The sequence below is a fragment of the Notamacropus eugenii genome, chromosome 5 (genome assembly GCF_028372415.1).
Source record: "Notamacropus eugenii isolate mMacEug1 chromosome 5, mMacEug1.pri_v2, whole genome shotgun sequence".
Lineage (NCBI taxonomy): Eukaryota > Metazoa > Chordata > Mammalia > Diprotodontia > Macropodidae > Notamacropus > Notamacropus eugenii.
The window spans coordinates 204,706,773-204,719,352 of NC_092876.1; the positions used below are offsets into that span (position 1 = coordinate 204,706,773).

The 12,580-nt window shown below is 31.9% G+C and overlaps 1 protein-coding gene across 6 annotated transcripts in view; it reads left to right on the forward strand.

Moving 5' to 3' along the window:
* Window positions 1-12,580, forward strand: part of NBEA (neurobeachin) — a 783,989-nt gene that overhangs the window by 146,121 nt on the left and 625,288 nt on the right. For 5 of the 6 annotated variants that reach the window (XM_072611897.1, XM_072611896.1, XM_072611899.1 and 2 more), the window contains exon 11: window positions 9,684-9,792. In XM_072611897.1, coding sequence (XP_072467998.1) covers window positions 9,684-9,792 — 109 coding nt within the window. Of the gene's footprint in view, window positions 1-7,355; window positions 7,462-9,683; window positions 9,793-12,580 lie in introns of all 6 variants that reach the window. The other variant, XM_072611901.1, reaches the window with a different exon arrangement.

The following is a 12,580-nucleotide window of genomic DNA, read 5'->3' on the forward strand; positions in this document are numbered from 1 at the left end:
TAATTTTTGTAATTCTTGAGACTTTTCTCAGTATTTGGGTAGGTGGAGGGATTACATACACACACACACACACACACACACACGTAGACAGAGCACAGGTTGAGTTGAATCAGAAGGGATGATACCTATAAAAAAGAAAATAGAGGGGTGAGAGAAGAATATGTTGGGAGGAGAAAGGGAGAAATGGAATGGGGCAAATTATCACTCATAAAAGAGATAAGAAAAATCTCTTTCAATGGAGGAGAAAAGGGAGGAGGTAAGAGGAGAAAAGTGAAGCTTACTCTCTTCACATATGGCTTAAGGAGGGAATAACATGCTCACTCAGTTTGATATGAAAGTCTGTCTTACACTACAGGAAAGTAGAGGAGAATGGGACAGATGTGGTGAGGGGAATGATAGAAGGGAGGGCAAATGAGAGAAGGCAGTAATTAGAAGTAAACACTTTTGGGAAGGGACAAGGTCAAATGAGAGAATTGAATAAATAGGGGACAGGGTAGGATGGAGGGAAATATAGTTAGTCTTACACAATGTGACAATTATGGAAGTCTTTTGCAAAACGACACATATTTATAGCCTGTATTGAATTGCTTGCCTTCTCAGTAGAGATGGGTGAGGAGGGAGGAAGGGAGAGAAGTTGGAATTCAAAGTATTAGAAACAAATGTGGAAAATTGTTATTGCATGTAACTGGGAAATAAATACAGGTAATGGGATATAGAAATCTGTCTAGCCCTACAAGAAAAGTGAGAAGATGGGGATAAGGGAAGGGTGGGGTGTGATAGAAGGGAGGGCACATTGAGGGAAGGGGTAATCAGAATGCAAGATGTTATGGGGTAGGAGGAGGGAAGAGATGGGGAGAAAAATTGAAACTGAAAATTTTGTGGAAATGAATGTCAAAAATCTAAAAATAAATAAATAAAACTATATATAAAAAAAAAAGAAGAAGAAGAAAATCGGAAGCCTAAAGTCTAGGAAATATGTGTTGCTAAAACACAAGCTGCTCTGTTATGTATCCTGTCCTATATATTGGGTGAGATTGGCATAACTGGTTGTGAGTCTTATTCAGTATCTTTGCTTTGTATTAGTTGTTATTAAACAGAATTAAACAAATATAAAAACAAGCCTCTACCATGCATATTTTATATTTTAGAAATAAAGATCTCCAAAATAGTCTGAGGAGAGTGCAGAGTTAACACCTTTGTTCATTTACATTTATGTCATCTTTTATGCATTCACTTAGTAAATGTTTATTGTATGCCTGATATGTGCAAGGCACTATGCTAATTTCTATTGGGGATAAAAAATGAGTAAGATTGTTGTCATGGAGCTTTTAATCTAGTAGAAACTTTAAAATATAATATTTTCACTAGCTTTTTTGACCTAGAGGTCTTGTCGTATTATGTTATTATTTGAGCCTGACTAATTCTTGCTTCATTTTTTTGTTGATTGTGCAGAAAAGCCTTGAGAAATATTTTGAGTCAAATAATTTATGTATAATTACACACATGTGTGTTTTTCTGTGTATGTATAATGACTAGAAAATGCTTGCCATATGCAGACAACACCATGGCAACCTTTCATCAAAGCAACTTATTTCTTTACTTTTCATTTAGATTCTTTCATATCTTAATTTTTATATTTTCATTGAAGTACCTTGTTTAGTAATAGTTCTTAATTAATTAACTATAGCCTTTTATTTGGTCCTCAAAGGCATTAATTTTAAGGTTACCAGTGTTCTTCATGGGTAGCATTTTCCCTGTCCTTTAGATTATTACAGGATTTTCATATTGAACAGATACCCTGTTTTTGATATAATAAAATCTAAATTTATAGAACAGATAAAATTAAAGCATAATTTCTCAATTTAAAGAAATGTAAATGTTGAAGTGTCTTTTAAATAACCCTACCTCACCTAGTAAATTTAAAATGAGGCAGTAAGGTGGTATAGTGGATATGGCCCCAGGCTTGGAGTCAGGAAGACCTAAGTTCCAATTTGATCTCAGATATTTACTAACTGTGAGACCCTGGGTAAGTTCACTTAACCTTTCTTAGCTTCAGTTTCCTTATCTGTAAAATGGAGATAATAATAGGATTCATCTCCTAAGGTTATTATGAGGATCAAATGAAATAATGATTATCAAATGCTTAGCATTGTTTCTGACATATAGTAAGTACTATGTAAATTTTGCCTTATTATCATTATTAAATATCATTAAATTGTTCCAATTATTAAGTAAATATTATCGTTACTAAATTTGCAGAAATTCACTGAGATATAACCTTTGAGGAATAAAGGATAAAATAAATAAATAAGGAATAAAATAATAAATAAATATTTGAATAAAATAAGGGACTTCTCTATGTATTCAGTGGTCAGTGAGTCAGACAGCAAGAATTTACTAAGTGCTTACTACTTGCTTAGGCAAACTATTCATTGCCAGGGATATAAAGAAAGGCAATAACAGCCCTTGCCCTGTAGATAACTCACATGCTGATGGGGAAGACAGCATGTAAAATAACTAGGTATACTATCTTTTAAGTTAATTACTGTTTTCATATTTAGGAAGTTTTAAATCTCATAGTGCTTATACACAACCCACTTTAAATTCAGACATTTAGATAATATTTCAATTAATATTAAAATAAAATTAATATTTGCTAAACTTAAATTGATTTCCTAAAATTAAGGATTCTATTCACTGCACTTAGCAGTTACTCCAAAAATTAATCATTATTATTTTGGCGTGATTAATTTTTGAACTTATGTAGTATATTATTGTTCAATGATCTGGATTTTATTGTGCATTTTTAATTTTTTTTCTTACTTAGTTTACTGAGGTTGGAAATGTAGTAGTTTCCTAGTTTATTTTTTTAAAACAACTTTATTTTAGCATCTATATTTATTATATGATTCTTATAATGATTTTTCTAAAAGGTATTTCCATTGTTAGTCTCTTCTCCTTGCTTTATTTCAATTTTGGGCCATTTCTGTTTTTTTCTGCTTCACAGTTTTTCCACAAGCATTTGTTATAGTTGATTAAATCAGATGATATCTTTGTTTACCTCTCCTCTTAAATTCTAATGAAACGATTTGGGTTTTGTTGTTGTTGTTGTTGTTCTGAAAGTTCATCACAGTACCGCCTTAGCTTATTCATTTCATATGTGTTTTCTTACTGTTAAGATGTTATTTCATCTCTTGTTTTAAAAATTTTGATCAGATAACTTCCATGAAGCAAAAACAATGAAGATTAGACATACTTGACAGAATTTACCTTATTAATCTCATTTTTGTATTTAGGACGCTAAAATTACTAGTTTTTATAGTGGAAAACTCAGATTATTATTTATTTTAGTATGAGTGATCTATTTTATATGTTATAATTTCGGTATCATTATTTTCCTTCATAGGCATTTAGGGAGGAAGAAGGGCCCAAATATATAACTAAAATATTGTGATTCCATTCCTCTTCTCCTTCCATTCTGGGGAATCCACCCTGGAACTGTGTTTGGAGATGTCTTTAATAAGAGTTGGTTCTTTGGTGACCCTGGGGAAATAAACTTGTTAAAGTCATTCAGTGAGTTACAGTTTAATACAAGACACAGAAACAGATTTGAGTACTAGTCCTAGGGATAAATTATGGATTGCCTAAGAAACAACAGAGCATATCCCATGTGGTAACTTTATAGAGCAGTATGCCATCTTGATGTTCCTCTGAAGAATCCTGGTTTCACAGTGTAGAAGAAACCATTCATTGTTGGCCAGGCTCAACAATCTTCCCCTCCTTTCTAGGAAGCATTAACTATAGTCTGGACATTTTGAAATCCATTAGATGAGAAGTACCACTTCTCTAGATGTTGGACACAAAGGTCAATCACTGAGTTTCTGGGGCACGCTCAGCTTAAATCAAAACAATACCCTTTTGTGCTGGGGAAGCCCCCCTCATCCTCATATTTCACCATTGCTTGCTAAAAATATTTAGGCTGCTTAGATTCCAGACAAGAATCGGAGGAAAAATAGAAATAAATCACTGACCCTTTCTTCCTGCAAATGAAAAACACTTGAATAGACAGAAGGGCACAGTAGTAGTTGTGGTCTTTACATAGGCATTCATGCTACTCCTCCTTTCTTGCTGGAATCTTTTCTGGAAGTTGAGACCTGCACTGCCCAGGGAAGGTGCTTTCCCCCTCTCCCCTCCCCCCCTCTTTGTCTCAAGGTATAATAAGTAGAGTAGGACTTTGTATGAGCTTTGATAGTAATGTATCCTCACCCACCAAAATAACTCTACAAATTATCCTAATTAGTAAATTGGATTAATATGGAAATATTTAAGGCAGGATTAAGAGAACATGATATATAAGTCATTTATCATGAGTGTGGATTAGTTTAATTTAGATTTCCTTCCTAATGCCTAGCTGAAATGTGGTAAAGGGAGCATTTAGATTTGGGTAGAGGGAAGCAAAGGAGTAAGAGGTTATTGTTGTCCACGAGGTCCTTTGGAGCAGGATAGCCCAAATGGGAGCTCCTGTGTATTCCATATACTTGTGATCTGTTATCATTGATGTGAATGTCCTTACACTGATGTAGATTACAGTCTTCCACATCTTAGTATATGGGCTTATGAGTTAGAGTTCATAGTACTGTCATTCTGTGAGTTGAAGATTCCTTACATATTGTGACCAAATAACTCTCCCAAATACCAGCTATGACTTTTTGCTACTTATGATTAGTCATTTAGTGTTGAGTTCTAAATCTGTTTAGGCTTTGAATGTTATAGTTATAGTGTTATCCTCTTGTCGTTATATATGAATGTTATAGTATTCATACTCAAAACTTTTCCAGCTAAATTGGACCTGCTAAAATTGTGAAATAGTGAAATGAATGCCAGTTTTAGAATCATAGAACCTGGGTTTCCATCCCAACTTTCCCATTTAATAAGAGTATGACTTTGGGCAAGTCACTTTCCTCTGGACTTTAGCTACTTACTTAGCCTGAAAGTGTAGGATAAAGGATATCTAACATTTGTTCCAGCGCTAATCTATGATTCTATAATACTGTGATCCCCCAGAATAACTTTCAAAAATGCAGTCTCTCATCATGTTAAAGCAACTGACTCTTACATGGAAGCATAGCAGGCATATGTACATCGATAAATGTTTTTGTCAGATGCAAAAACCTACATATATGTAACAGTAAGATTATATAAATTTATATTTTCTCAGTTTTGGCAGTGGCAAAAATAATGCAGTGTCCCTTTGTAGATTGCTCCCATTCTGGTCAGCTACTGAAACATGGATTCTATTTGGTGTCTGGCTGGAATCAAAAGAGAGCCACCCTGGAATCCTTGTCAATCAGTCCCCTTTAAATTTCTAGATTAAAGTGCTTGAGATGTCTGATAAATAATGGACCTAGAGCTAATGCATCAAACTTAGTGCCTGCGAAACTCCTGAGTGAGCCTGAACTGTATTAAAATGTTCTTAAGAAATGTTTAGGAAAATAAATAAAAATACAATGCAATACAATGTTAATTTGTGATTTTCTAAGTCAGTGTAAGGGTCAGTGGGGATTTCTTTCTATTTGAGTTAGATCCTACTGACTAAGAATCTCTAAGCATGTGTACCAGGCTCTATGGTGCTGAGGATACAAAAGAAAAAAAAGTAATCTTTGCTATCAAGAGCATTAATATGTCTAATGAAAGGACAGCAAAAAAGCAAATGCCTTACATATTTCCTTTGGTAGTGAATTGGTTTAAGATAATTGTCTTCAGTATGATCCCCTGTGATGTATTTATAAAATTGAGAACCACATATAGCTAGGTTATCATTACTGTTTTTAAATCATCCTTTTATTTATTGAGCTGTCAAAGAATACAATTTTGCAAACTTTCAAAAGGATTTTATATTTAAGAGTTATCTTTGATGTGACCCAACAGAGTTTCTTTCATGCTGACTTGTTCTTGTTGCTGGTATCATCTTTATTTAGGAAGAGTTTTGCTCTTAGTAGGGAGTAGAATAAATGGTATCAACTCCTCAGATCATTTCATTGTCAATATTCTCAATATCAAACCATTTTTCTAAAGCATTTATTAGTGTTAAAATTAATTGGACCTTCTGCATATGCCAAAGTGTAGCATTATTGTTTCCCCTCTTCCTTTTGCCTGTAGTGTTTGAATTCCCCTTTGAAACACTTCATTCTGCCCTTAAAGAATTCACTGATCATTTATCTATGCTACTAGGTTTTATCAGCCTTAAAAATGACTTTAAGTTTCTAAATATCTTTTAAAAGGTAGAATCATAAATATCAGGATCCATCTTGCTGAGTTTCTCTCTATTTTACAATTATATAGCATCAATTGAAGTGTTCTCTCTATAGTATTAGCCAGTTTCCACGCAAAAAGCAAGTTTAAACATAGACTTTCTTCATATTACTAATGACCTTATTGATTTATTCTTATTTAAGTCAAAATGTTTTACAGATGTATTGCTTTTCACAATATTTTGTTTTATGTAGTGAATAAAAAGTCAACATTTCCTAAAGTTTTTGAGATTACAGTTACCAAGTATATAATTTATCAGTCATTTCTCATTGGTAATTATATTAAACAATACAATAATTTTATATAAGTAATTTCTAAATAACTATTAAAGAGTCCATATTTATTAGTTTTTTGTAGCATCAGAATATAGCTCAGAGTTTAATTAGAAGAACTTGTGTTCATAGATAGTTTCTAAATGTTTTCTGAGTATTTTGCATGTATACTAGGAAGGTAATAGTTTCTATGAATAATAGGCCAGGTCTGTAGACATAGACAATAAACAAGAAAGTTGGGGGGAGGGTTGTCATTTGTCTTCTTGATGATTCCCAAGGAATCTTCCTTTTAAAAGTGTGAAATTTCAGAGAAATATTACTTAACTTAATTGTAATTTGTTAAGGATTTTAGGATTCATTAATTTTAAGGAAAATGTAAGCGTTAGATTATCAATGCCATCCATATCCCTTAAGAGGTAGGTGAGAAGAAAGGGTACTCGTAAAGCAGAATTTATTTTTATTTCAAGAATATGCTATAGTATAGAGCTATCTGTTGAAAAGTTTAGCATTGCTAAACCTTTATAATATAAGAATTAATGCATTTTTGCTTGTTTTAGATAAAACATCACTGAAAATTAGTTCCCAGTGTTGTTATACTTTTCAACAGAGAGCTAGATTATATTTATATTAGTTCTGGTTGACATGGATACTTGTTATTTGGTATATATATTTAGTTGATCAGTAGATGACCTGATATGTTCTAGACAGGAAGTGGTATGTAGGAGTATAGGAATGGGCTGAAGTATCCTTTATATTTGCCTTTGTATCTAGGGGAGTTGGAAATAGGCAAGAATGGAGAGAAATTTTGTATGGCAGTACACAGAATTTTGCAAGTTTAATGTGAGCCCTGCAGCAAACCGATGAATTTTAGTTACTGGTAAGTTTGTTAAATTCTGTTTGAAAATGTTCCTCTTGGAAGATGGCCATCTAATTACTTTTACTCCCACCATGTCAACTCTAACCTATTTTGAAGGCTCTTTAAAATGATATGGTATTGCTAATATGTCCATTGGTTGCATCTATAAGTTCTGAAAGATTTCACTTAGTAAATACATTTGTCTTTTCAGTTGCTGATTTAATTGATGTTGAAGTCCTTTAAAATTCCAGCTAGCTAAGTTTTAAGATTTGAGGATAAGAGATAATGAAATTAAAGGCTTTTTTCTTTGTGATTAAAGTCCATGGTGTTTGGAGGTCAGATTTAATTTATTGGATGCTTGAAGAGACAGTTAGTTATGAAACAAAATGAGGAAACCCATGACATCCTTGTAATTTTATAGTGATTCTGCATAGGAGAGGTATCTCGAGTATCCAATATAGTTTTTTGAATTATTTGATGGACCATTGTGAGGCTTTTCTTGTCTTTCTTTTTGGAAAAATTAATATTTAGGAATGATATTCACTTCCTTTCATCTCCTGTCCCTAAAATCCCTAATTCATATTTCTCTGAGTTACATGTATAGGTCAGGAAATCATGCAATCTACATACTACAGGTGTTAATTGATCTTCACAGTCAGTCAGATAGATGTGTTAGGTGCAGTAGCATTTAAGAAGCTTACACTTGTAAAGTTCCCATGCTTTTTTGCTTGTTTCATTTAAATGGAAGTGATTCCTTATTCCTTTAATTTGATTATTTAGCATTTGTGTCTTTAAGGGAAAAGTCTATCAAGACTTTGAAGGAGAAAGTTACTAGACTATTACTGAATTGCAAAATTGTGTAGTAATTAAATTTTTGTGGTTTGATATTGTAGGGCCAGCTAATATTTTTGTTGTTTTGTATATGAAACTTTATTTTGTGGTAAAGGAGTCTTTGATTTTTCTATAGTATTTTTATATCACCCACATTAAATATATCATCAGCTGTTCTGTCTTTTCTAATAATTTTTCTAGTTTTGATGTTAATTCTTTCCTTGATTGTAGGTCTGACTTTGAGCATAATTAATATTAACTAAACACAAATTTAACAGAGTGCTTTGTATGGCAACTGTAAAACAACATGAAAAGTTTTCTTGTTTAGAATCGCTAGAGGAAAATTAATAGCTTGTCTTATTTCTGGGATACTTTTCAACCTTTCATCCTACAATAAAATTTTATTTCATGTTGATTATGGTACATAAAAATTTCAACTATTAACTGAAAATTAATTTCCAAATTACTTTAATTAACTCCCTTTACTCAGATATATAGAATGTCAGTTTGACAGTATTTGATGGAAATAAATAACCATTGTAAGTAGGATATTGTGTGAATGTTAGTGAATCTTTTCTTTTAAATGACTGATTTTTATAATTCTGTGGTAAGAGCATAAAGGATCAAAACATTCATAATTGATCCTAATGCATTTATATGTTGACAGTCTTTTTAAAGAAATTGTTCTTTCTGATTAATTTATCAAGTTATTTCTAGATGAAATTCAGTGAATACAAGTATTTTTTCCATTATATATTTGTAAATTTTCATGTTTGAAACCTAGTCATTTCAGTTTTTAAGCTTTTCAGTTTTTTTATATTCTTTGCTAAAATGAATGCACTTAAGACATGTATGTGTATATGCTTGTGCATATAATGTAATAGTTATGTTCTCTACCTCTTTTAATAATGTATCCAACTTTAGACAATAGAGGTTTTCTTTAAAAGTCATGTCTTTTCTTATATCTTAAACACATTGCTATTTTATAATTTTAAAGGAGGCCTTTAGTGTTGTCTTTGATAAAGGGATTCAACCTCTGTTGTTGTATTTTTACAAATTCAGTTTCATGTTTGGATTTGCTTAAAGTGGTTATACCTCTGTGTGTGTGTGTGTGTGTGTATGCGTGCGCATGTGTACTTAAACTGTGTCAAAGTCCTAAGTTCTACTTGTTGAACATGGCATCATGACAATCAGGTGGTATCTAATATAAAATCAGTTTGTGATAGAAACTTGAAAAATGAAAGTAATTTTTTCATATTTGGTTTTCATGAAAGGTATTGTGAGAAAATAAACTTTATATTAGATTTGAATGTTATTTTACCATCTTTTCTCTAATAAAATAATAGTATAAATAAAAATTGATTTGTAATCCAATTTTGTTCATTATCTATATAACTATACTTTGTATACAGTGCGACTCTTTTGGCATTCCTCGTTGAATTGCTGAAGAGTTCAGTGGCCATGCAAGAACAGATGCTGGGTGGAAAAGGCTTTCTAGTCATTGGTTACCTACTTGAGAAGGTAAGTAATGGTTTTTCCTTTGCAACTTCAAAAATGTAGAAAGTAGAACATACTTATAATTTTTTTTTCTTTTCTATCCATAGACAAATGTTTCTTTAGAAACTCACACATTTTATGGTATAGACAGACTCAAATAAGATTTATGTGGAGCAGTGTGCTCTTAGGATTTTAAGTTATTAAAGATTCTTGAATAAAAGGATCTTAGATATCAAATTCACAAAGAACTTTATTTCATTTACTTTATTTCATGTTTTATGTAGTGTAGTTTAAGTTTATCTATTGTGTTCCTAAAACAGCTTGTCACTATTGTCACAAAAAACACATTTTTGTTCAGAATATATCCCAAATACTTCATTGTTTTAGTTTTTCCTTAACTTTTGCATTATAAAATCAAACAAAAAGACTATAAATTTCTGAAATTTTCATTTTTATACTTGAGGTAAACACTACTTGGGAGGAGACCCTTTTCCCTCTATGTTATTGCTATGTTAATATCTTCTTTAAACTTTTGCATTAAGCTACATATACTATATAGTACAACCCAAGTGGGATGAATGTCACCTACTCACCTTTTCTGTCAGAATACATTCTTCTTTCCCTTTAAATTAGTTTGCAAATCATGCTTTAAACTGAAAGATAAGAACTGATTTATTGGTTTCACTTGCATAGGAATAAGTGATTTTGTGAGTAATGTAATTTCACAGAAGACTGTTACAGTAAATATCGGTAGCCTCATTTTTGTTAGTTTGTAAATAGAAATAGCTTATAATTGAAGTTGATATTGACCTGTGACTTTTGAGACTTGGTTGATACACCACAAGAGCTCAAGATCACTGGTTAAAAAAGCTAAAGGTCTTTGTGGTATTGGACAGTGTACTTAAATAGATGTTTAATAACATTTTTTTATATTATAACAATTTGTAAATAATTAATTTGCTTCATTTCTTTTTAATCAACAAAAATGTTTGGTTGTTAACAGATATATAACAATAGTGATATGTGGGCCTGTCACTAAAATTGAAATTTTGATCAATGGAAAAATTAACCATGAACACCTGGAGGATATTATCAGAGTAGTCCAAGAACAAAAACTAATGGGGAAAGGAATCTTTTAGACAAGATCTGCTTTGAACACTGTAAGGCAATTTGGCTGTGAAAATAGGCTTAGAATTAGTATTTTATGCAGTGTACTGTGTTAAAACTCCAAATTGGTGAGATATCTAGATGTAAAAAGTCTATCATAATAAAAAACACTATAGGAAAATTAGAAAGAGGCATCTTTCAAGAATTTATAGCCAAAGACAGGACAGAAGAAATCACAGAAACAAAATAGATAATTTTTATAATTCAAATTTAAAAAGCTTTTGCAGTAATATAATCAGTGCAACTAGTATTGAGGCTAAATTTAAAAGTATGGAGAAATCATTGCATAAAATGTTTTTGCCATCCAAAATATATTAGAAATTGACACATACATAAGAGAAAAAGACATTCCCAAATAGAAAAGTGCTCAAAGCATATTGTTTTTAAACGAATTGTTAGCTATCCATAGCCAGAATCATTAATCAGCAGCTCCAAATCACTGACAATGGAAAATTGCAAAATCAGACAACTCTGATGTTTACATTCATCAAATTTCTAATGTTGGGTAAAGATGAAAACAGCTAATGGAAATAGAGGCAAGTGGAAGACAAGCATACTGGTTCAACTGTTCTGGAAAGCAATTTGTATTTATGTGAGAATAGGCAAAAAACTTGTTCATACCCTTTGTTCCATCAATTCCACCATTGGTCACATACCCAAGGAGGTCAATGCCATAAGAAAGGTTTCATATAAAAGCAAAATGCTCATAGTCCAACCCCGTATGATAGTCCTAGGAACAAGTGGATGCCCCATTATTGGGGAGTGACCAAACAGTTGTGGTATATGAATGTAATGGAATAGTTTTGCTTTTTTTGTTTATTTTAACTTTTACAATATTTTTTAATGCACTAGGGAGGGACCATGGAAACCTCATGTCCACAAAGAAAAACATGAATCTGAGAAATTCAGAGAAACATGATAAATTTCCATGAGCCAGTGCAAAATGGGAAATTAATAAATTACTGTCATGACATTCCTGTTCAGCTCATACGGATGTACTTGATTTATGTAGAAATGTAGGATTTAAATTTTTCCCTTGTTATATTTCATGTTGGTTCCAACTTTTCAAAACATTTTTGAATCTTGATTCTGCCATATTGTCCTCTTTCTGACCGACCTTGTTCCTTCTTCCCTTCTTATTTATCAAAAGATAATCTCTTTGTAGAAAGTTAAACTTAAGCAATCTAAACATATCAAAACAGATGTGTTTTGAGCAAACTTTTTAAAGCAAATAAAGGCGCACAAAATAAATCTACATCATTTAGTACCTTTATTCATTATTTCTAAATTATGACCATTTTAAGATCTTTCTCTCTTTCCTTGATTTCAGAAGTAGCATCATCCAGTACATCTATTTAATTTTGTGTCAGAAACTTTCCTTATTAATTTTTCTAATATAACCAAAAAATTTCTTTTTCCTAGTCCAGAGGAAGAAACTGCTAGACGAGATAAAAGTGTTACATTATGCTAATACTGTTTTATTTTTTTTGGTCACTGCCTGTGTCCCCATTTTAACTTTAATTCTTCAGAGATAGGTTTTCCTTGATTTGTCCTGATAACAAGAATGCCAGAAAAACATTGACATTAAAGCAGTGGTTTTTGTTTCTGGGAAAATCTTGGGGTTGTTAAAAGTACTGAGCAAGTA